Source organism: Electrona antarctica, assembly GCF_951216825.1.
Source record: "Electrona antarctica genome assembly, contig: scaffold_55, whole genome shotgun sequence".
Lineage (NCBI taxonomy): Eukaryota > Metazoa > Chordata > Actinopteri > Myctophiformes > Myctophidae > Electrona > Electrona antarctica.
In genome coordinates, this window is record NW_027638720.1 from 62,974 (window position 1) to 88,982 (window position 26,009).

A 26,009-nucleotide genomic window follows, 5' to 3' on the forward strand; every position below is an offset into this window, starting at 1 on the left:
GATGAACCTGTGTAGTTTATGGCTGCTCCAACAGTAGTAGAGATGAACCTGTGTAGTTTATGGCTGCTCCAACAGTAGAGATGAACCTGTGTAGTTTATGGCTGCTCCAACAGTAGTAGAGATGAACCTGTGTAGTTTATGGCTGCTCCAACAGTAGAGATGAACCTGTGTAGTTTATGGCTGCTCCAACAGTAGAGATGAACCTGTGTAGTTTATGGCTGCTCCTACAGTAGAGATGAACCTGTGTAGTTTATGGCTGCTCCAACAGTAGTAGAGATGAACCTGTGTAGTTTATGGCTGCTCCAACAGTAGTAGAGATGAACCTGTGTAGTTTATGGCTGCTCCAACAGTAGTAGAGATGAACCTGTGTAGTTTATGGCTGCTCCAACAGTAGAGATGAACCTGTGTAGTTTATGGCTGCTCCAACAGTAGTAGAGATGAACCTGTGTAGTTTATGGCTGCTCCAACAGTAGAGATGAACCTGTGTAGTGTATGGCTGCTCCAACAGTAGTAGAGATGAACCTGTGTAGTTTATGGCTGCTCCAACAGTAGTGGCAACATTCAAAAAACAAAACAAAAACAGAATGTCAAAATATCTACCGCGGTGGCTGAGACCAGAGCCATAGAGTAATGGTTGAGACAAAGCAGTGAAAGGTCCTGAATGATACATAACGTCAGTCTTACCCAATACCCAATCTTTCTGTTTTATGAACACAAGGCTGCTGTACTTTATACCTCATACTTAAGTTGCTTAGTATGAGACAGTGGCCCCACTTCTGGTCCGTTTCAACAGTGTACCAATGCAGTCCCTATGAGAGGCATCATAAAATACCCTCATTTCACTGGTTCATTACTGAGGCTGTAGCCATTTGTTTTTGTGTTCTAATAAAGTGTCCCATATGTTTGATTTGTCCTTTTCAATGTCACATACCTGTCATCTGAATATACATCCTACAATGTACTATAATATACTCCATCAGTTGTGAAAAGCGCTAGCATTGTTAATCTAAAGTCAAAGTGGTCACACGGTATATACGTCACGGTCGCATCCCTTGAAGTTGTCAATACCCAGAATTATTAGTTGTATTTTGTTTTATATGTTATGTATTTGTGGGAAATTATCTAAACAGCATCTTGCAAGACTAACTATTATTAATACTCATCTGGAGAATTCACTAGGTAGTTGAAAATGTCAGAATATGCCACTCCTCCATTTAGCTGGGTTATTTTCCCAACAATTCAGCCAAGTTAATTATACAACAAGTTGACAACAGTAAAACACCCTGTCTGAGCTCTGCGGTAGGTAGAGCATATATATAAGCCTGTGACATGTTCAAAATATAGACATGAATGAACAAAATCAGTCGGGATCAGGATTTATTATTGAGAATTCTTCAAAGTCGGCGCTCGTAGCCTCGTAAAAGCAGTGACGTCCCTTAAAAGCAACAGGTTCTCTGTCTGTCGTCTCCTCTCTGCTCCGATAACATTATGGGTAACTCATTCTGTCTGTCGTCTCCTCTCTGCTCTGTTAACATTATGGGTAACTCATTCTGTCTGTCGTCTCCTCTCTGCTCTGTTAACATTATGGGTAACTCATTCTGTCTGTCGTCTCCTCTCTGCTCTGTTAACATTATGGGTAACTCATTCTGTCTGTCGTCTCCTCTCTGCTCTGTTAACATTATGGGTAACTCATTCTGTCTGTCGTCTCCTCTCTGCTCCGTTAACATTATGGGTAACTCATTCTGTCTGTCGTCTCCTCTCTGCTCTGTTAACATTATGGGTAACTCATTCTGTCTGTCGTCTCCTCTCTGCTCCGTTAACATTATGGGTAACTCATTCTGTCTGTCGTCTCCTCTCTGCTCCGTTAACATTATGGGTAACTCATTCTGTCTGTCGTCTCCTCTCTGCTCTGTTAACATTATGGGTAACTCATTCTGTCTGTCGTCTCCTCTCTGCTCTGTTAACATTATGGGTAACTCATTCTGTCTGTCGTCTCCTCTCTGCTCTGTTAACATTATGGGTAACTCATTCTGTCTGTCGTCTCCTCTCTGCTCTGTTAACATTATGGGTAACTCATTCTGTCTGTCGTCTCCTCTCTGCTCCGTTAACATTATGGGTAGCTCATTCTGTCTGTCGTCTCCTCTCTGCTCTGTTAACATTATGGGTAACTCATTCTGTCTGTCGTCTCCTCTCTGCTCTGTTAACATTATGGGTAACTCATTCAAGTGTTAAATTAAATGTGAAATACATCCTCTATTGAGAAAACAACAATATATGTTGACAAAGACACTTCATACATTTGGAAACGTATTCATATTCAAATCAATATAGTCTGCAGTTAATGTTGTATTATTTTAAAAGTAGGCTAACTACAGTTGAATTTCAATGGACTTCTATGGGCTGGCCTGCAGTACACCGTTCTAACGGACCAGAAGTGGGGCTGCTGTCTCATTTGGGGCATGACATTTGTAGTCCATTTGTAGTCCCAGTGTGTTTCTATGGGTATGGACGTTTTTTGTCATTGGTTTGTTGGTCATAGTTTCAAACTCATGTTGGGTGTGTGTAATCTGTGGGAAGTATGTGTCCCTGGTGTCTTGGTATAGTGGACAGTATGTGTCCCTGATGTCTTGGTATAGTGGACAGTATGTGTCCCTGATGTCTTGGTATAGTGGACAGTATGTGTCCCTGATGTCTTGGTATAGTGGACAGTATGTGTCCCTGATGTCTTGGTATAGTGGACAGTATGTGTCCCTGATGTCTTGGTATAGTGGACAGTATGTGTCCCTGATGTCTTGGTATAGTGGACAGTATGTGTCTTGGTATAGTGGACAGTATGTGTCTCTGATGTCTTGGTATAGTGGACAGTATGTGTCTCTGATGTCTTGGTATAGTGGACAGTATGTGTCCCTGATGTCTTGGTATAGTGGACAGTATGTGTCTCTGATGTCTTGGTATAGTGGACAGTATGTGTCCCTGATGTCTTGGTATAGTGGACAGTATGTGTCTCTGATGTCTTGGTATAGTGGACAGTATGTGTCCCTGATGTCTTGGTATAGTGGACAGTATGTGTCCCTGATGTCTTGGTATAGTGGACAGCATGTGTCCATGATGTCTTGGTGTAGTGGACAGTATGTGTCTCTGATGTCTTGGTATAGTGGACAGTATGTGTCTCTGATGTCTTGGTATAGTGGACAGTATGTGTCCCTGATGTCTTGGTATAGTGGACAGTATGTGTCCCTGATGTCTTGGTATAGTGGACAGTATGTGTCCCTGATGTCTTGGTATAGTGGACAGTATGTGTCCCTGATGTCTTGGTATAGTGGACAGTATGTGTCTTGGTATAGTGGACAGTATGTGTCTCTGATGTCTTGGTATAGTGGACAGTATGTGTCCCTGATGTCTTGGTATAGTGGACAGTATGTGTCTCTGATGTCTTGGTATAGTGGACAGTATGTGTCTCTGATGTCTTGGTATAGTGGACAGTATGTGTCCCTGATGTCTTGGTATAGTGGACAGTATGTGTCCCTGATGTCTTGGTATAGTGGACAGTATGTGTCTCTGATGTCTTGGTATAGTGGACAGTATGTGTCTCTGATGTCTTGGTATAGTGGACAGTATGTGTCCCTGATGTCTTGGTATAGTGGACAGTATGTGTCTCTGATGTCTTGGTATAGTGGACAGTATGTGTCCCTGATGTCTTGGTATAGTGGACAGTATGTGTCTCTGGTGTCTTGGTATAGTGGACAGTATGTGTCTCTGATGTCTTGGTATAGTGGACAGTATGTGTCCCTGATGTCTTGGTATAGTGGACAGTATGTGTCCCTGATGTCTTGGTATAGTGGACAGTATGTGTCCCTGATGTCTTGGTATAATGGACAGTATGTGTCTTGGTATAGTGGACAGTATGTGTCTCTGATGTCTTGGTATAGTGGACAGTATGTGTCCCTGATGTCTTGGTATAATGGACAGTATGTGTCTTGGTATAGTGGACAGTATGTGTCTCTGATGTCTTGGTATAGTGGACAGTATGTGTCCCTGATGTCTTGGTATAGTGGACAGTATGTGTCTCTGGTGTCTTGGTATAGTGGACAGTATGTGTCTCTGATGTCTTGGTATAGTGGACAGTATGTGTCCCTGATGTCTTGGTATAGTGGACAGTATGTGTCCCTGATGTCTTGGTATAGTGGACAGTATGTGTCCCTGATGTCTTGGTATAATGGACAGTATGTGTCTTGGTATAGTGGACAGTATGTGTCTCTGATGTCTTGGTATAGTGGACAGTATGTGTCCCTGATGTCTTGGTATAATGGACAGTATGTGTCTTGGTATAGTGGACAGTATGTGTCCCTGATGTCTTGGTATAGTGGACAGTATGTGTCCCTGATGTCTTGGTATAATGGACAGTATGTGTCTTGGTATAGTGGACAGTATGTGTCCCTGGTGTCTTGGTATAGTGGACAGTATGTGTCCCTGATGTCTTGGTATAATGGACAGTATGTGTCTTGGTATAGTGGACAGTATGTGTCCCTGATGTCTTGGTATAGTGGACAGTATGTGTCCCTGATGTCTTGGTATAGTGGACAGTATGTGTCCCTGATGTCTTGGTATAGTGGACAGTATGTGTCCCTGATGTCTTGGTATAGTGGACAGTATGTGTCTTGGTATAGTGGACAGTATGTGTCTCTGATGTCTTGGTATAGTGGACAGTATGTGTCTCTGATGTCTTGGTATAGTGGACAGTATGTGTCCCTGATGTCTTGGTATAGTGGACAGTATGTGTCTCTGGTGTCTTGGTATAGTGGACAGTATGTGTCTCTGATGTCTTGGTATAGTGGACAGTATGTGTCCCTGATGTCTTGGTATAGTGGACAGTATGTGTCCCTGATGTCTTGGTATAGTGGACAGTATGTGTCCCTGATGTCTTGGTATAGTGGACAGTATGTGTCCCTGATGTCTTGGTACAGTGGACAGTATGTGTCCCTGATGTCTTGGTATAGTGGACAGTATGTGTCTCTGATGTCTTGGTATAGTGGACAGTATGTGTCTCTGGTGTCTTGGTATAGTGGACAGTATGTGTCTCTGATGTCTTGGTATAGTGGACAGTATGTGTCCCTGATGTCTTGGTATAGTGGACAGTATGTGTCCCTGGTGTCTTGGTATAATGGACAGTATGTGTCTTGGTATAGTGGACAGTATGTGTCTCTGATGTCTTGGTATAGTGGACAGTATGTGTCCCTGATGTCTTGGTATAGTGGACAGTATGTGTCTTGGTATAGTGGACAGTATGTGTCTCTGATGTCTTGGTATAGTGGACAGTATGTGTCCCTGATGTCTTGGTATAGTGGACAGTATGTGTCCCTGATGTCTTGGTATAATGGACAGTATGTGTCTTGGTATAGTGGACAGTATGTGTCCCTGGTGTCTTGGTATAGTGGACAGTATGTGTCCCTGATGTCTTGGTATAATGGACAGTATGTGTCTTGGTATAGTGGACAGTATGTGTCCCTGGTGTCTTGGTATAGTGGACAGTATGTGTCCCTGATGTCTTGGTATAGTGGACAGTATGTGTCCCTGGTGTCTTGGTATAGTGGACAGTATGTGTCTCTGATGTCTTGGTATAGTGGACAGTATGTGTCCCTGATGTCTTGGTATAGTGGACAGTATGTGTCCCTGATGTCTTGGTATAGTGGACAGTATGTGTCTCTGATGTCTTGGTATAGTGGACAGTATGTGTCTCTGATGTCTTGGTATAGTGGACAGTATGTGTCCCTGATGTCTTGGTATAGTGGACAGTATGTGTCTTGGTATAGTGGACAGTATGTGTCCCTGATGTCTTGGTACAGTGGACAGTATGTGTCTCTGATGTCTTGGTATAGTGGACAGTATGTGTCTCTGATGTATTGGTATAGTGGACAGTATGTGTCTCTGATGTCTTGGTATAGTGGACAGTATGTGTCCCTGATGTCTTGGTATAGTGGACAGTATGTGTCTCTGATGTCTTGGTATAGTGGACAGTATGTGTCTCTGATGTCTTGGTATAGTGGACAGTATGTGTCCCTGATGTCTTGGTATAGTGGACAGTATGTGTATTGGTATAGTGGACAGTATGTGTCCCTGATGTCTTGGTATAATGGACAGTATGTGTCTTGGTATAGTGGACAGTATGTGTCCCTGGTGTCTTGGTATAGTGGACAGTATGTGTCCCTGATGTCTTGGTATAGTGGACAGTATGTGTCCCTGATGTCTTGGTATAATGGACAGTATGTGTCTTGGTATAGTGGACAGTATGTGTCCCTGATGTCTTGGTATAGTGGACAGTATGTGTCCCTGATGTATTGGTATAGTGGACAGTATGTGTCCCTGATGTCTTGGTATAGTGGACAGTATGTGTCCCTGATGTCTTGGTATAGTGGACAGTATGTGTCCCTGATGTCTTGGTATAGTGGACAGTATGTGTCCCTGATGTCTTGGTATAGTGGACAGTATGTGTCCCTGATGTCTTGGTATAATGGACAGTATGTGTCTTGGTATAGTGGACAGTATGTGTCCCTGATGTCTTGGTATAGTGGACAGTATGTGTCCCTGATGTCTTGGTATAGTGGACAGTATGTGTCTCTGATGTCTTGGTATAGTGGACAGTATGTGTCCCTGATGTCTTGGTATAGTGGACAGTATGTGTCCCTGATGTCTTGGTATAATGGACAGTATGTGTCTTGGTATAGTGGACAGTATGTGTCCCTGGTGTCTTGGTATAGTGGACAGTATGTGTCCCTGATGTCTTGGTATAATGGACAGTATGTGTCTTGGTATAGTGGACAGTATGTGTCCCTGGTGTCTTGGTATAGTGGACAGTATGTGTCCCTGATGTCTTGGTATAGTGGACAGTATGTGTCCCTGGTGTCTTGGTATAGTGGACAGTATGTGTCTCTGATGTCTTGGTATAGTGGACAGTATGTGTCCCTGATGTCTTGGTATAGTGGACAGTATGTGTCCCTGATGTCTTGGTATAGTGGACAGTATGTGTCTCTGATGTCTTGGTATAGTGGACAGTATGTGTCTCTGATGTCTTGGTATAGTGGACAGTATGTGTCCCTGATGTCTTGGTATAGTGGACAGTATGTGTCTTGGTATAGTGGACAGTATGTGTCCCTGATGTCTTGGTACAGTGGACAGTATGTGTCTCTGATGTCTTGGTATAGTGGACAGTATGTGTCTCTGATGTATTGGTATAGTGGACAGTATGTGTCTCTGATGTCTTGGTATAGTGGACAGTATGTGTCCCTGATGTCTTGGTATAGTGGACAGTATGTGTCTCTGATGTCTTGGTATAGTGGACAGTATGTGTCTCTGATGTCTTGGTATAGTGGACAGTATGTGTCCCTGATGTCTTGGTATAGTGGACAGTATGTGTATTGGTATAGTGGACAGTATGTGTCCCTGATGTCTTGGTATAATGGACAGTATGTGTCTTGGTATAGTGGACAGTATGTGTCCCTGGTGTCTTGGTATAGTGGACAGTATGTGTCCCTGATGTCTTGGTATAGTGGACAGTATGTGTCCCTGATGTCTTGGTATAATGGACAGTATGTGTCTTGGTATAGTGGACAGTATGTGTCCCTGATGTCTTGGTATAGTGGACAGTATGTGTCCCTGATGTATTGGTATAGTGGACAGTATGTGTCCCTGATGTCTTGGTATAGTGGACAGTATGTGTCCCTGATGTCTTGGTATAGTGGACAGTATGTGTCCCTGATGTCTTGGTATAGTGGACAGTATGTGTCCCTGATGTCTTGGTATAGTGGACAGTATGTGTCCCTGATGTCTTGGTATAATGGACAGTATGTGTCTTGGTATAGTGGACAGTATGTGTCCCTGATGTCTTGGTATAGTGGACAGTATGTGTCCCTGATGTCTTGGTATAGTGGACAGTATGTGTCTCTGATGTCTTGGTATAGTGGACAGTATGTGTCCCTGATGTCTTGGTATAGTGGACAGTATGTGTCCCTGATGTCTTGGTATAGTGGACAGTATGTGTCCCTGATGTCTTGGTATAGTGGACAGTATGTGTCCCTGATGTCTTGGTATAGTGGACAGTATGTGTCCCTGATGTCTTGGTATAGTGGACAGTATGTGTCCCTGATGTCTTGGTATAGTGGACAGTATGTGTCCCTGATGTCTTGGTATAGTGGACAGTATGTGTCCCTGATGTCTTGGTATAGTGGACAGTATGTGTCCCTGATGTCTTGGTATAGTGGACAGTATGTGTCTCTGATGTCTTGGTATAGTGGACAGTATGTGTCCCTGATGTCTTGGTATAGTGGACAGTATGTGTCCCTGATGTCTTGGTATAGTGGACAGTATGTGTCCCTGATGTCTTGGTATAGTGGACAGTATGTGTCCCTGATGTCTTGGTATAGTGGACAGTATGTGTCCCTGATGTCTTGGTATAGTGGACAGTATGTGTCCCTGATGTCTTGGTATAGTGGACAGTATGTGTCCCTGATGTCTTGGTATAGTGGACAGTATGTGTCCCTGATGTCTTGGTATAGTGGACAGTATGTGTCTTGGTATAGTGGACAGTATGTGTCTCTGATGTCTTGGTATAGTGGACAGTATGTGTCCCTGATGTCTTGGTATAGTGGACAGTATGTGTCTCTGGTGTCTTGGTATAGTGGACAGTATGTGTCTCTGATGTCTTGGTATAGTGGACAGTATGTGTCCCTGATGTCTTGGTATAGTGGACAGTATGTGTCTCTGATGTCTTGGTATAGTGGACAGTATGTGTCTCTGATGTCTTGGTATAGTGGACAGTATGTGTCCCTGATGTCTTGGTATAGTGGACAGTATGTGTCCCTGATGTCTTGGTATAGTGGACAGTATGTGTATTGGTATAGTGGACAGTATGTGTCCCTGATGTCTTGGTATAATGGACAGTATGTGTCTTGGTATAGTGGACAGTATGTGTCCCTGGTGTCTTGGTATAGTGGACAGTATGTGTCCCTGATGTCTTGGTATAATGGACAGTATGTGTCTTGGTATAGTGGACAGTATGTGTCCCTGATGTCTTGGTATAATGGACAGTATGTGTCTTGGTATAGTGGACAGTATGTGTCCCTGGTGTCTTGGTATAGTGGACAGTATGTGTCCCTGATGTCTTGGTATAGTGGACAGTATGTGTCCCTGGTGTCTTGGTATAGTGGACAGTATGTGTCTCTGATGTCTTGGTATAGTGGACAGTATGTGTCTCTGATGTCTTGGTATAGTGGACAGTATGTTTCTCTGATGTCTTGGTATAGTGGACAGTATGTGTCTCTGATGTCTTGGTATAGTGGACAGTATGTGTCCCTGATGTCTTGGTATAGTGGACAGTATGTGTCTCTGATGTCTTGGTATAGTGGACAGTATGTGTCTCTGATGTCTTGGTATAGTGGACAGTATGTGTCCCTGATGTCTTGGTATAGTGGACAGTATGTGTATTGGTATAGTGGACAGTATGTGTCCCTGATGTCTTGGTATAATGGACAGTATGTGTCTTGGTATAGTGGACAGTATGTGTCCCTGGTGTCTTGGTATAGTGGACAGTATGTGTCCCTGATGTCTTGGTATAGTGGACAGTATGTGTCCCTGATGTCTTGGTATAGTGGACAGTATGTGTCCCTGATGTCTTGGTATAGTGGACAGTATGTGTCTCTGATGTCTTGGTATAGTGGACAGTATGTGTCCCTGGTGTCTTGGTATAGTGGACAGTATGTGTCCCTGATGTCTTGGTATAGTGAACAGTATGTGTCTCTGATGTCTTGGTATAGTGGACAGTATGTGTCTTGGTATAGTGGACAGTATGTGTCCCTGGTGTCTTGGTATAGTGGACAGTATGTGTCCCTGGTGTCTTGGTATAGTGGACAGTATGTGTCCCTGATGTCTTGGTACAGTGGACAGTATGTGTCCCTGATGTCTTGGTACAGTGGACAGTATGTGTCCCTGATGTCTTGGTATAGTGGACAGTATGTGTCCCTGATGTCTTGGTACAGTGGACAGTATGTGTCCCTGATGTCTTGGTACAGTGGACAGTATGTGTCCCTGATGTCTTGGTATAGTGGACAGTATGTGTCTTGGTATAGTGGACAGTATGTGTCCCTGGTGTCTTGGTATAGTGGACAGTATGTGTCCCTGGTGTCTTGGTATAGTGGACAGTATGTGTCCCTGATGTCTTGGTACAGTGGACAGTATGTGTCTCTGATGTCTTGGTATAGTGGACAGTATGTGTCTCTGATGTCTTGGTATAGTGGACAGTATGTGTCCCTGATGTCTTGGTATAGTGGACAGTATGTGTCTCTGATGTCTTGGTATAGTGGACAGTATGTGTCCCTGATGTCTTGGTATAGTGGACAGTATGTGTCCCTGATGTCTTGGTATAGTGGACAGTATGTGTCTCTGATGTCTTGGTATAGTGGACAGTATGTGTCCCTGATGTCTTGGTATAGTGGACAGTATGTGTCTCTGATGTCTTGGTATAGTGGACAGTATGTGTCCCTGATGTCTTGGTATAGTTGACAGTATGTGTCTCTGATGTCTTGGTATAGTGGACAGTATGTGTCCCTGATGTCTTGGTATAGTGGACAGTATGTGTCTCTGATGTCTTGGTATAGTGGACAGTATGTGTCCCTGATGTCTTGGTATAGTGGTTAGAATGTGTACCTCTGTTTCCACCACACGTTGTGTGCAGTGGGTGTATAGTCTGTGTACAGTGGGTGTATAGTCTGTGTACAGTGGGTGTATAGTCTGTGTGCAGTGGGTGTATAGTCTGTGTGCAGTGGGTGTATAGTCTGTGTACAGTGGGTGTATAGTCTGTGTGCAGTGGGTGTATAGTCTGTGTACAGTGGGTGTATAGTCTGTGTACAGTGGGTGTATAGTCTGTGTACAGTGGGTGTATAGTCTGTGTACAGTGGGTGTATAGTCTGTGTGCAGTGGGTGTATAGTCTGTATACAGTGGGTGTATAGTCTGTGTGCAGTGGGTGTATAGTCTGTGTACAGTGGGTGTATAGTCTGTGTGCAGTGGGTGTATAGTCTGTATACAGTGGGTGTATAGTCTGTGTGCAGTGGGTGTATAGTATGTGTGCAGTGGGTGTATAGTCTGTGTACAGTGGGTGTATAGTCTGTGTACAGTGGGTGTATAGTACAGTGGGTGTATAGTCTGTGTGCAGTGGGTGTATAGTCTGTGTGCAGTGGGTGTATAGTCTGTGTACAGTGGGTGTATAGTCTGTGTGCAGTGGGTGTATAGTCTGTGTACAGTGGGTGTATAGTCTGTGTACAGTGGGTGTATAGTACAGTGGGTGTATAGTCTGTGTGCAGTGGGTGTATAGTCTGTGTACAGTGGGTGTATAGTCTTTGTGCAGTGGGTGTATAGTCTGTGTGCAGTGGGTGTATAGTCTGTGTACAGTGGGTGTATAGTCTGTGTACAGTGGGTGTATAGTCTGTGTAGGCTATAGTCTGTCTTCCCTTGGGGGCGGGGTCTGTCTGTGGCAGCCTCTCTCTATTGCAAGGCTGTGTTCACTGAGTCTGTACTAGTCAATGCTTGCCTACATTTTGGGTCGTTTACCATGCTCGGGTATTCAGCCAATGCATATTCTCTTGTTAGTGCGAGATAGCAGGGGTGCACAATTATGCAATTATGACCGATATCCGATTATTTGCAGGGTCATATCTGCCGATACCGATTCTGAATTTCGGTACAGTCTTCACAGTGGCATCTCACTCTGACCCGCTCTCTCTCTGGGCATGCGACACTCTGAGTTGAGATTATTGCTCAGACCACACACACTTTGAACTGCGATAGCGGGCAAACCGTGCAACGTATTCTAATTCCGTCTGAACCACGACAAAGTCGATGGCTTCGTGTGCTGTTTGACGTTTAAATCGTGTTTCTACGTAACAGTATGCCAGAGTAATGTGGCTCCAAAGTAGCGTGTCGTTTTCTGTTTTTTCACGCGTTTCCCCATCGACTTTGAATGGGGCATTTTTTGCGCGGTTCTTTTATATTAACGCACTGGTTTAACAACCCTTTTCACATCAAAGTCCATTATTTATTTATTCTGCATTTGAGCCACGGAACCACCGTTTGATTCCATTTGTCCATTTGGTTACAGTTCAGAGGATGTTTAAGGGTCCATTTGGTTACAGGTCAGAGGATGTTTAACCGGCTTATGGCCAGTGACGTATTATGCGTATTGATATCATTAAGGGTCCATTTGGTTTTCCTTCCCTTTCAGGACGTCTCCTTTTAGTTCAGAGGACGAGTCTGAAGAGGAAGACGAGGCCAGTCTGGGGGGCCCCGCCTCCAATCTGGGGGGCCCCGCCTCCAGGCAGCAGACCCAAGCCAAGCAGGTAAGCCCCTCCCCCTGACTACATTTTAACTCCCCGAATGCCCGGAGTTATTTAACCCATTAAATCAGAGGTTATTTAATCCATTAAATCAGGTTATTTAATCCATTAAATCAGAGGTTATTTAACCCATTAAATCAGAGGTTATTTAACCCATTAAATCAGAGGTTATTTAACCCATTAAATCAGAGGTTATTTAATCCATTAAATCAGAGGTTATTTAATCCATTAAATCAGAGGTTATTTAATCCATTAAATCAGAGGTTATTTAATCCATTAAATCAGAGGTTATTTAATCCATTAAATCAGAGGTTATTTAATCCATTAAATCAGAGGTTATTTAACCCATTAAATCAGAGGTTATTTAATCCATTAAATCAGGTTATTTAATCCATTAAATCAGAGGTTATTTAACCCATTAAATCAGAGGTTATTTAACCCATTAAATCAGAGGTTATTTAACCCATTAAATCAGAGGTTATTTAATCCATTAAATCAGAGGTTATTTAATCCATTAAATCAGAGGTTATTTAATCCATTAAATCAGAGGTTATTTAATCCATTAAATCAGAGGTTATTTAATCCATTAAATCAGAGGTTATTTAACCCATTAAATCAGAGGTTATTTAATCCATTAAATCAGAGGTTATTTAATCCATTAAATCAGAGGTTATTTAATCCATTAAATCAGAGGTTATTTAATCCATTAAATCAGAGGTTATTTAACCCATTAAATCAGAGGTTATTTAATCCATTAAATCAGAGGTTATTTAACCCATTAAATCAGAGGTTATTTAATCCATTAAATCAGAGGTTATTTAATCCATTAAATCAGAGGTTATTTAATCCATTAAATCAGAGGTTATTTAATCCATTAAATCAGAGGTTATTTAACCCATTAAATCAGAGGTTATTTAATCCATTAAATCAGAGGTTATTTAACCCATTAAATCAGAGGTTATTTAACCCATTAAATCAGAGGTTATTTAATCCATTAAATCAGAGGTTATTTAATCCATTAAATCAGAGGTTATTTAATCCATTAAATCAGAGGTTATTTAATCCATTAAATCAGAGGTTATTTAATCCATTAAATCAGAGGTTATTTAATCCATTAAATCAGAGGTTATTTAATCCATTAAATCAGAGGTTATTTAATCCATTAAATCAGAGGTTATTTAACCCATTAAATCAGAGGTTATTTAATCCATTAAATCAGAGGTTATTTAATCCATTAAATCAGAGGTTATTTAATCCATTAAATCAGAGGTTATTTAATCCATTAAATCAGAGGTTATTTAATCCATTAAATCAGAGGTTATTTAATCCATTAAATCAGAGGTTATTTAATCCATTAAATCAGAGGTTATTTAATCCATTAAATCAGAGGTTATTTAATCCATTAAATCAGAGGTTATTTAATCCATTAAATCAGAGGTTATTTAACCCATTAAATCAGAGGTTATTTAATCCATTAAATCAGAGGTTATTTAATCCATTAAATCAGAGGTTATTTAATCCATTAAATCAGAGGTTATTTAATCCATTAAATCAGAGGTTATTTAATCCATTAAATCAGAGGTTATTTAATCCATTAAATCAGAGGTTATTTAATCCATTAAATCAGAGGTTATTTAATCCATTAAATCAGAGGTTATTTAACCCATTAAATCAGAGGTTATTTAATCCATTAAATCAGAGGTTATTTAACCCATTAAATCAGAGGTTATTTAACCCATTAAATCAGAGGTTATTTAATCCATTAAATCAGAGGTTATTTAATCCATTAAATCAGAGGTTATTTAATCCATTAAATCAGAGGTTATTTAACCCATTAAATCAGGGGTTATTTAATCCATTAAATCAGAGGTTATTTAATCCATTAAATCAGAGGTTATTTAATCCATTAAATCAGAGGTTATTTAACCCATTAAATCAGAGGTTATTTAATCCATTAAATCAGAGGTTATTTAATCCATTAAATCAGAGGTTATTTAACCCATTAAATCAGGGGTTATTTAATCCATTAAATCAGAGGTTATTTAACCCATTAAATCAGAGGTTATTTAATCCATTAAATAAGAGGTTATTTAATCCATTAAATCAGAGGTTATTTAATCCATTAAATAAGAGGTTATTTAACCCATTAAATCAGAGGTTATTTAACCCATTAAATCAGAGGTTATTTAACCCATTAAATCAGAGGTTATTTAACCCATTAAATCAGAGGTTATTTAACCCATTAAATCAGAGGTTATTTAACCCATTAAATCAGAGGTTATTTAACCCATTAAATCAGAGGTTATTTAACCCATTAAATCAGAGGTTATTTAATCCATTAAATCAGACGTTATTTAACCCATTAAATCAGAGGTTATTTAATCCATTAAATCAGAGGTTATTTAACCCATTAAATCAGAGGTTATTTAATCCATTAAATCAGAGGTTATTTAATCCATTAAATCAGAGGTTATTTAACCCATTAAATCAGAGGTTATTTAACCCATTAAATCAGAGGTTATTTAATCCATTAAATCAGAGGTTATTTAATCCATTAAATCAGAGGTTATTTAATCCATTAAATCAGAGGTTATTTAATCCATTAAATCAGAGGTTATTTAATCCATTAAATCAGAGGTTATTTAACCCATTAAATCAGAGGTTATTTAACCCATTAAATCAGAGGTTATTTAATCCATTAAATCAGAGGTTATTTAATCCATTAAATCAGAGGTTATTTAACCCATTAAATCAGAGGTTATTTAATCCATTAAATCAGAGGTTATTTAATCCATTAAATCAGAGGTTATTTAATCCATTAAATCAGACGTTATTTAACCCATTAAATCAGAGGTTATTTAATCCATTAAATCAGAGGTTATTTAACCCATTAAATCAGAGGTTATTTAATCCATTAAATAAGAGGTTATTTAATCCATTAAATCAGAGGTTATTTAATCCATTAAATAAGAGGTTATTTAACCCATTAAATCAGAGGTTATTTAACCCATTAAATCAGGGGTTATTTAATCCATTAAATCAGAGGTTATTTAACCCATTAAATCAGAGGTTATTTAATCCATTAAATAAGAGGTTATTTAATCCATTAAATCAGAGGTTATTTAATCCATTAAATAAGAGGTTATTTAACCCATTAAATCAGAGGTTATTTAACCCATTAAATCAGAGGTTATTTAACCCATTAAATCAGAGGTTATTTAACCCATTAAATCAGAGGTTATTTAACCCATTAAATCAGAGGTTATTTAACCCATTAAATCAGAGGTTATTTAACCCATTAAATCAGAGGTTATTTAACCCATTAAATCAGAGGTTATTTAATCCATTAAATCAGACGTTATTTAACCCATTAAATCAGAGGTTATTTAATCCATTAAATCAGAGGTTATTTAACCCATTAAATCAGAGGTTATTTAATCCATTAAATCAGAGGTTATTTAATCCATTAAATCAGAGGTTATTTAACCCATTAAATCAGAGGTTATTTAACCCATTAAATCAGAGGTTATTTAATCCATTAAATCAGAGGTTATTTAATCCATTAAATCAGAGGTTATTTAATCCATTAAATCAGAGGTTATTTAATCCATTAAATCAGAGGTTATTTAATCCATTAAATCAGAGGTTATTTAATCCATTAAATCAGACGTTATTTAACCCATTAAATCAGAGCCCAGTGATTTATAGCAGCACATTTAGCGACGGACCGGATGTTATCCTGGATGTAGCTGGAGCAGCTAAATGTAGCCACACTCTAGAGCCGATCGACAACAACGGGAGGTACGATGAATTCTACCGCGACTAGCGGTAGAGTAAGGGGTCTTGCCCCCCCCCCCCCCCCCCCCCCCATGGTCTCGCCAGACTTGGCACGCGCGACAACTAACTTGTTGTAACTAACTTGTAACTTTTATTTTTGTACAGTGTTGGTAGGCCAATCAGAGGCAGGCATGTCTATGCTGTAGGCCAATCAGAGGCAGGCATGTCTATGCTGTAGGCCAATCAGAGGCAGGCATGTCTATGCTGTAGGTAGGCCAATCAGAGGCAGGCATGTCTATGCTCGGACGTAGAAAAAGATCCACGCGTCTTTGACCCAAATCAAATCAAACAAGCCCCTCCTCCTCCTCCCCCTCCAGCAGGCCACGCCCCCCACCAGGGGTCCGGCGTCCAGCGCAGTGACCCAGACAGCGGTCACCACTCTGGAGAGCGAGGAGGAGTGGTCTGACGTCAGCGAGCTGCAGGAGATCCAGGAGATCCAGGAGATCCACCCCCAGGAGATCCACGGCTACCAGAGGAAAGGTCAGTGTTGTGCAGTGGTGGAAAGTAACTAAGTACTTTTACTTAAGTACTTTTACTTAAGTACAATTTTAAGTACAATTTTTCTAACTACTCCACTACATCTCGGAGCCAAAATTTGTACTTTTACTCCCACTACAATTATTTGAAAACTTGAATTACTAGTTACTTTGGAGATTTTCATTTTGATTAGAAGACATACATTGACCACTTCAACCCTATACATTTCGGCCATTTGAAAATAGCCGATCTACAAGCTCATTGTGAGCTTGTAGATCGTCTATTTTCAATAGATTTTCTACACATTTTGAACTTGTTAACCAGCTTATGGCCATTGACGTAATGAGTGTGTGTGTGTGTGTGTGTGTGTGTGTGTGTGTGTGTGTGTGTGTGTGTGTGTGTGTGTGTGTGTGTGTGTGTGTGTGTGTGTGTGTGTGTGTGTGTGTGTGTGTGTGTGTGTGTGTGTGTGTGTGTGTGTGTGTGTGTCCGTCCGTCCGTCCGTCCGTCCGTCCGTCCGTCCAGGTGATCAGCCCAGAGCAGTAGAGCAGGGCGTCGCTGACAGAGGACACAAGAGGCCAGCAGGGGGCGTCAGGGTTTTGCCAGGGAGTGACGAGGTGAAGAGGCCAGCAGGGGGCGTCAGGGTGCTGCCAGGGAGTGACGAGGTGAAGAGGCCAGCAGGGGGCGTCAGGGTGCTGCCAGGGAGTGACGAGGTGAAGAGGCCAGCAGGGGGCGTCAGGGTGCTGCCAGGGAGTGACGAGGTGAAGAGGCCAGCAGGGGGCGTCAGGGTGCTGCCAGGGAGGAAGGACGTGGTGCAGGAACTTATGGTGAGTCTTTAACCCATTCAGGCCCGACGTCGACATTTAACCCATTCTGGACGGGAACCCCTTTTGGTGTTTTAACTAAGCATTATGTTATACTTTAGCTATTGAAAAATAGCAGATCTACAAGCTCGTAGCGCGCCACCGAGTGCTGCGCTGTGAAGGCCTCTCTCCTCGGACCAGGCCTTGACTCGCTTTGGGTGGACTCGACCACAACACTATTAAACCATAGACCTTATTTTAATGTACAATTGTGTGTGTGTGTGTGTGTGTGTGTGTGTGTGTGTGTGTGCGTGTGCGTGCGCGTGTGTGTGCGCCCTCCTTCAGTGCACGGACCTGGAGGACTGCAGCGACTGGGTCTCCTCTCTGGACGACGAAGCTTCTAAAGCCCTGAAGAAGAGTCTGGACTCCAGCAGCACCAGCGTGTGGGGAACGTCCACCGGGAGGAACCACCGATCTGGTGAGTATAGGAGCCTCCACCGAGAGGAGGAACCAGAGATCTGGTTCACAAAGTGACCCCCAGGGGCCCGAAAATTAAGGCCCGTCCCCAACTGGGCCCTAACTGATCAGGCCCGGCCCGGCCCGACTAATTAGCATAGATTTTAGGCCCGACGCGGCCCTAAAACGTCGGGTCGGGTTTGGGCAGAATTTCTACACTGAGTAACAGTGAAACTCCCAGTCGGCACCATCTGAACTCTGAACTCTGAACTCTACACAGAGTTTATAATGTATTCATTTATCAGACGCTCTTAATCCATCTGAACTCTACACAGAATCTGAACCATCTGAACTCTACACAGAATCTGAACCATCTGAACTCTACACAGAATCTGAACCATCTGAACTCTACACAGAATCTGAACCATCTGAACTCTACACAGAATCTGAACCATCTGAACTCTACACAGAATCTGAACCATCTGAACTCTACACAGAGTACAATTTATAATGTATTAATTTAGCAGACGCTCTTAATCCAGAGCGATTTACATTAAGCAAGAACAAAAAGCATGGCGATACATCACATGTATAAAAAAGTAGTTATCATGAAACATGCGTAAGCTAAGAACGTAACAGTGGAATATCTATATAATGAAAACTATACATATAAACTATACATACTACATAGATACTATGACATGCTATGCCTACACAAAATGCAATTCTAGTGCTGTCTACGTAACATGCTATAAGTCTGTATAAAATGCTATCTAAGTCTACATAAAGTGCTATCTAAGGGGCTAGGGTAAGTGCTACGGGCCATGATGGAGTCTGAAGAGGTGGGTTTTCAGACTACGGCGGAAGATTGAGAGTGAGTCTGTAGTTCTGACTGCAATGGGAAGTTCATTCCATAGTTTAGATTGGGAGTGATTCTGTAGTTCTGACTGCAATGGGAAGTTAATTCCATAGTTTAGATTGGGAGTGAGTGTGTAGTTCTGACTGCAATGGGAAGTTCATTCCATAGTTTAGATTGGGAGTGATTCTGTAGTTCTGACTGCAATGGGAAGTTAATTCCATAGTTTAGATTGGGAGTGAGTCTGTAGTTCTGACTGCAATGGGAAGTTCATTCCATAGTTTAGATTGGGAGTGAGTCTGTAGTGCTGACTGCAATGGGAAGTTAATTCCATAGTTTAGATTGGGAGTGAGTCTGTAGTTCTGACTGCAATGGGAAGTTCATTCCATAGTTTAGATTGGGAGTGAGTCTGTAGTTCTGATTGTAATGGGAAGTTCATTCCATAGTTTAGATTGGGAGTGAGTCTGTAGTTCTGACTGCAATGGAAAGTTCATTCCATAGTTTAGATTGGGAGTGAGTCTGTAGTTCTGACTGCAATGGGAAGTTCATTCCATAGTTTAGATTGGGAGTGAGTCTGTAGTTCTGACTGCAATGGGAAGTTCATTCCATAGTTTAGATTGGGAGTGAGTCTGTAGTTCTGACTGCAATGGGAAGTTCATTCCATAGTTTAGATTGGGAGTGAGTCTGTAGTTCTGACTGCAATGGGAAGTTCATTCCATAGTTTAGATTGGGAGTGAGTCTGTAGTTCTGACTGCAATGGGAAGTTCATTCCATAGTTTAGATTGGGAGTGAGTCTGTAGTTCTGACTGCAATGGGAAGTTCATTCAATAGTTTAGATTGGGAGTGAGTCTGTAGTTCTGACTGCAATGGGAAGTTCATTCCATAGTTTAGATTGGGAGTGAGTCTGTAGTTCTGATTGTAATGGGAAGTTCATTCCATAGTTTAGATTGGGAGTGAGTCTGTAGTTCTGACTGCAATGGGAAGTTCATTCCATAGTTTAGATTGGGAGTGAGTCTGTAGTTCTGACTGCAATGGGAAGTTCATTCAATAGTTTAGATTGGGAGTGAGTCTGTAGTTCTGACTGCAATGGGAAGTTCATTCCATAGTTTAGATTGGGAGTGAGTCTGTAGTTCTGACTGCAATGGGAAGTTCATTCCATAGTTTAGATTGGGAGTGAGTCTGTAGTTCTGACTGCAATGGGAAGTTCATTCCATAGTTTAGATTGGGAGTGAGTCTGTAGTTCTGACTGCAATGGGAAGTTCATTCCATAGTTTAGATTGGGAGTGAGTCTGTAGTTCTGACTGCAATGGGAAGTTCATTCCATAGTTTAGATTGGGAGTGAGTCTGTAGTTCTGACTGCAATGGGAAGTTCATTCCATAGTTTAGATTGGGAGTGAGTCTGTAGTTCTGACTGCAATGGGAAGTTCATTCCATAGTTTAGATTGGGAGTGAGTCTGTAGTTCTGACTGCAATGGGAAGTTCATTCCATAGTTTAGATTGGGAGTGAGTCTGTAGTTCTGACTGCAATGGGAAGTTCATTCCATAGTTTAGATTGGGAGTGAGTCTGTAGTTCTGACTGCAATGGGAAGTTCATTCCATAGTTTAGATTGGGAGTGAGTCTGTAGTTCTGACTGCAATGGGAAGTTCATTCCATAGTTTAGATTGGGAGTGAGTCTGTAGTTCTGACTGCAATGGGAAGTTCATTCCATAGTTTAGATTGGGAGTGAGTCTGTAGTTCTGACTGCAATGGGAAGTTCATTCCATAGTTTAGATTGGGAGTGAGTCTGTAGTTCTGACTGCAATGGGAAGTTCATTCCATAGTTTAGATTGGGAGTGAGTCTGTAGTTCTGACTGCGATGGGAAGTCCATTCCATAGTTTAGATTGGGAGTGAGTCTGTAGTTCTGACTGCGATGGGAAGTCCATTCCATAGTTTAGATTGGGAGTGAGTCTGTAGTTCTGACTGCAATGGGAAGTCCATTCCATAGTTTAGATTGGGAGTGAGTCTGTAGTTCTGACTGCAATGGGAAGTTCATTCCATAGTTTAGATTGGGAGTGAGTCTGTAGTTCTGACTGCAATGGGAAGTTCATTCCATAGTTTAGATTGGGAGTGAGTCTGTAGTTCTGACTGCAATGGGAAGTTCATTCCATAGTTTAGATTGGGAGTGATTCTGTAGTTCTGACTGCAATGGGAAGTTAATTCCATAGTTTAGATTGGGAGTGAGTCTGTAGTTCTGACTGCAATGGGAAGTTCATTCCATAGTTTAGATTGGGAGTGAGTCTGTAGTGCTGACTGCAATGGGAAGTTAATTCCATAGTTTAGATTGGGAGTGAGTCTGTAGTTCTGACTGCAATGGGAAGTTCATTCCATAGTTTAGATTGGGAGTGAGTCTGTAGTTCTGATTGTAATGGGAAGTTCATTCCATAGTTTAGATTGGGAGTGAGTCTGTAGTTCTGACTGCAATGTGAAGTTCATTCCATAGTTTAGATTGGGAGTGAGTCTGCAGTTCTGACTGCAATGGGAAGTTCATTCCATAGTTTAGATTGCGAGTGAGTCTGTAGTTCTGACTGCAATGGGAAGTTCATTCCATAGTTTAGATTGGGAGTGAGTCTGTAGTTCTGACTGCAATGGGAAGTTCATTCCATAGTTTAGATTGGGAGTGAGTCTGTAGTTCTGACTGCAATGGGAAGTTAATTCCATAGTTTAGATTGGGAGTGAGTCTGTAGTTCTGACTGCAATGGGAAGTTCATTCCATAGTTTAGATTGGGAGTGAGTCTGTAGTGCTGACTGCAATGGGAAGTTCATTCCATAGTTTAGATTGGGAGTGAGTCTGTAGTTCTGACTGCAATGGGAAGTTCATTCCATAGTTTAGATTGGGAGTGAGTCTGTAGTTCTGACTGCAATGGGAAGTTCATTCCATAGTTTAGATTGGGAGTGAGTCTGTAGTTCTGACTGCAATGGGAAGTTCATTCCATAGTTAAGATTGGGAGTGAGTCTGTAGTTCTGACTGCAATGGGAAGTTCATTCCATAGTTTAGATTGGGAGTGAGTCTGTAGTTCTGACTGCAATGGGAAGTTCATTCCATAGTTTAGATTGGGAGTGAGTCTGTAGTTCTGACTGCAATGGGAAGTTAATTCCATAGTTTAGATTGGGAGTGAGTCTGTAGTTCTGACTGCAATGGGAAGTTCATTCCATAGTTTAGATTGGGAGTGAGTCTGTAGTGCTGACTGCAATGGGAAGTTAATTCCATAGTTTAGATTGGGAGTGAGTCTGTAGTTCTGACTGCAATGGGAAATTCATTCCATAGTTTAGATTGGGAGTGAGTCTGTAGTTCTGATTGTAATGGGAAGTTCATTCCATAGTTTAGATTGGGAGTGAGTCTTTAGTTCTGACTGCAATGGAAAGTTCATTCCATAGTTTAGATTGGGAGTGAGTCTGTAGTTCTGACTGCAATGGGAAGTTCATTCCATAGTTTAGATTGGGAGTGAGTCTGTAGTTCTGACTGCAATGGGAAGTTCATTCCATAGTTTAGATTGGGAGTGAGTCTGTAGTTCTGACTGCAATGGGAAGTTCATTCCATAGTTTAGATTGGGAGTGAGTCTGTAGTTCTGACTGCAATGGAAAGTTCATTCCATAGTTTAGATTGGGAGTGAGTCTGTAGTTCTGACTGCAATGGGAAGTTCATTCCATAGTTTAGATTGGGAGTGAGTCTGTAGTTCTGACTGCAATGGGAAGTTCATTCCATAGTTTAGATTGGGAGTGAGTCTGTAGTTCTGACTGCAATGGGAAGTTCATTCCATAGTTTAGATTGGGAGTGAGTCTGTAGTTCTGACTGCAATGGGAAGTTCATTCAATAGTTTAGATTGGGAGTGAGTCTGTAGTTCTGACTGCAATGGGAAGTTCATTCCATTGTTTAGATTGGGAGTGAGTCTGTAGTTCTGACTGCAATGGGAAGTTCATTCCATAGTTTAGATTGGGAGTGAGTCTGTAGTTCTGACTGCAATGGGAAGTTCATTCCATAGTTTAGATTGGGAGTGAGTCTGTAGTTCTGACTGCAATGGGAAGTTCATTCCATAGTTTAGATTGGGAGTGAGTCTGTAGTTCTGACTGCAATGGGAAGTTCATTCCATAGTTTAGATTGGGAGTGAGTCTGTAGTTCTGACTGCAATGGGAAGTTCATTCCATAGTTTAGATTGGGAGTGAGTCTGTAGTTCTGACTGCAATGGGTAGTTCATTCCATAGTTTAGATTGGGAGTGAGTCTGTAGTTATGACTGCAATGGGAAGTTCATTCCATAGTTTAGATTGGGAGTGAGTCTGTAGTTCTGACTGCAATGGGAAGTTCATTCCATAGTTTAGATTGGGAGTGAGTCTGTAGTTCTGACTGTAATGGGAAGTTCATTCCATAGTTTAGATTGGGAGTGAGTCTGTAGTTCTGACTGCAATGGGAAGTTCATTCCATAGTTTAGATTGGGAGTGAGTCTGTAGTTCTGACTGCAATGGGAAGTCCATTCCATAGTTTAGATTGGGAGTGAGTCTGTAGTTCTGACTGCAATGGGAAGTCCATTCCATAGTTTAGATTGATAGTTTAGATTGGGAGTGAGTCTGTAGTTCTGACTGCAATGGGAAGTTCATTCCATAGTTTAGATTGGGAGTGAGTCTGTAGTTCTGACTGCAATGGGAAGTCCATTCCATAGTTTAGATTGGGAGTGAGTCTGTAGTTCTGACTGCAATGGGAAGTCCATTCCATAGTTTAGATTGGGAGTGAGTCTGTAGTTCTGACTGCAATGGGAAGTCCATTCCATAGTTTAGATTGGGAGTGAGTCTGTAGTTCAGACTGCAATGAGAAGTCCATTCCATAGTTTAGATTGGGAGTGAGTCTGTAATTCTGACTGCAATGGGAAGTCCATTCCATAGTTTAGATTGGGAGTGAGTCTGTAGTTCTGACTGCAATGGGAAGTCCATTCCATAGTTTAGATTGATAGTTTAGATTGGGAGTGAGTCTGTAGTTCTGACTGCAATGGGAAGTTCATTCCATAGTTTAGATTGGGAGTGAGTCTGTAGTTCTGACTGCAATGGGAAGTCCATTCCATAGTTTAGATTGGGAGTGAGTCTGTAGTTCTGACTGCAATGGGAAGTCCATTCCATAGTTTAGATTGGGAGTGAGTCTGTAGTTCTGACTGCAATGGGAAGTCCATTCCATAGTTTAGATTGGGAGTGAGTCTGTAGTTCTGACTGCAATGGGAAGTCCATTCCATAGTTTAGATTGGGAGTGAGTCTGTAGTTCTGACTGCAATGGGAAGTCCATTCCATAGTTTAGATTGGGAGTGAGTCTGTAGTTCTGACTGCAATGGGAAGTTCATTCCATAGTTTAGATTGGGAGTGAGTCTGTAGTTCTGACTGCAATGGGAAGTTCATTCCATAGTTTAGATTGGGAGTGATTCTGTAGTTCTGACTGCAATGGGAAGTTCATTCCATAGTTTAGATTGGGAGTGAGTCTGTAGTTCTGACTGCAATGGGAAGTTCATTCCATAGTTTAGATTGGGAGTGAGTCTGTAGTGCTGACTGCAATGGGAAGTTAATTCCATAGTTTAGATTGGGAGTGAGTCTGTAGTTCTGACTGCAATGGGAAGTTCATTCCATAGTTTAGATTGGGAGTGAGTCTGTAGTTCTGATTGTAATGGGAAGTTCATTCCATAGTTTAGATTGGGAGTGAGTCTGTAGTTCTGACTGCAATGGAAAGTTCATTCCATAGTTTAGATTGGGAGTGAGTCTGTAGTTCTGACTGAAATGGGAAGTTCATTCCATAGTTTAGATTGGGAGTGAGTCTGTAGTTCTGACTGCAATGGGAAGTTCATTCCATAGTTTAGATTGGGAGTGAGTCTGTAGTTCTGACTGCAATGGGAAGTTCATTCCATAGTTTAGATTGGGAGTGAGTCTGTAGTTCTGACTGCAATGGGAAGTTCATTCCATAGTTTAGATTGGGAGTGAGTCTGTAGTTCTGACTGCAATGGGAAGTTCATTCCATAGTTTAGATTGGGAGTGAGTCTGTAGTTCTGACTGCAATGGGAAGTTCATTCCATAGTTTAGATTGGGAGTGAGTCTGTAGTTCTGACTGCAATGGGAAGTTCATTCCATAGTTTAGATTGGGAGTGAGTCTGTAGTTCTGACTGCAATGGGAAGTTCATTCAATCGTTTAGATTGGGAGTGAGTCTGTAGTTCTGACTGCAATGGGAAGTTCATTCCATTGTTTAGATTGGGAGTGAGTCTGTAGTTCTGATTGTAATGGGAAGTTCATTCCATAGTTTAGATTGGGAGTGAGTCTGTAGTTCTGACTGCAATGGGAAGTTCATTCCATAGTTTAGATTGGGAGTGAGTCTGTAGTTCTGACTGCAATGGGAAGTTCATTCCATAGTTTAGATTGGGAGTGAGTCTGTAGTTCTGACTGCAATGGGAAGTTAATTCCATAGTTTAGATTGGGAGTGAGTCTGTAGTTCTGACTGCAATGGGAAGTTCATTCCATAGTTTAGATTGGGAGTGAGTCTGTAGTTCTGACTGCAATGGGAAGTTCATTCCATAGTTTAGATTGGGAGTGAGTCTGTAGTTCTGACTGCAATGGGTAGTTCATTCCATAGTTTAGATTGGGAGTGAGTCTGTAGTTATGACTGCAATGGGAAGTTCATTCCATAGTTTAGATTGGGAGTGAGTCTGTAGTTCTGACTGCAATGGGAAGTTCATTCCATAGTTTAGATTGGGAGTGAGTCTGTAGTTCTGACTGTAATGGGAAGTTCATTCCATAGTTTAGATTGGGAGTGAGTCTGTAGTTCTGACTGCAATGGGAAGTTCATTCCATAGTTTAGATTGGGAGTGAGTCTGTAGTTCTGACTGCAATGGGAAGTCCATTCCATAGTTTAGATTGGGAGTGAGTCTGTAGTTCTGACTGCAATGGGAAGTTCATTCCATAGTTTAGATTGGGAGTGAGTCTGTAGTTCTGACTGCAATGGGAAGTTCATTCCATAGTTTAGATTGGGAGTGAGTCTGTAGTTCTGACTGCAATGGGAAGTTCATTCCATAGTTTAGATTGGGAGTGAGTCTGTAGTTCTGACTGCAATGGGAAGTTCATTCCATAGTTTAGATTGGGAGTGAGTCTGTAGTTCTGACTGCAATGGGAAGTTCATTCCATAGTTTAGATTGGGAGTGAGTCTGTA

At 41.5% G+C, this 26,009-nt stretch overlaps 1 protein-coding gene across 1 annotated transcript in view; it reads left to right on the top strand.

The window, feature by feature from the left end:
• The window catches only part of LOC306917775 (cilium assembly protein DZIP1-like), a gene marked incomplete at its 5' end in the record, with an annotated part of 88,109 nt that overhangs the window by 46,785 nt on the left and 15,315 nt on the right, over positions 1-26,009 (top strand). The window contains 4 exons of the mRNA XM_079530684.1: positions 12,267-12,381; positions 16,533-16,695; positions 17,215-17,516; positions 17,838-17,970. Coding sequence (XP_079386810.1) covers positions 12,267-12,381; positions 16,533-16,695; positions 17,215-17,516; positions 17,838-17,970 — 713 coding nt within the window. The remainder of the gene's footprint in view (positions 1-12,266; positions 12,382-16,532; positions 16,696-17,214; positions 17,517-17,837; positions 17,971-26,009) is intronic.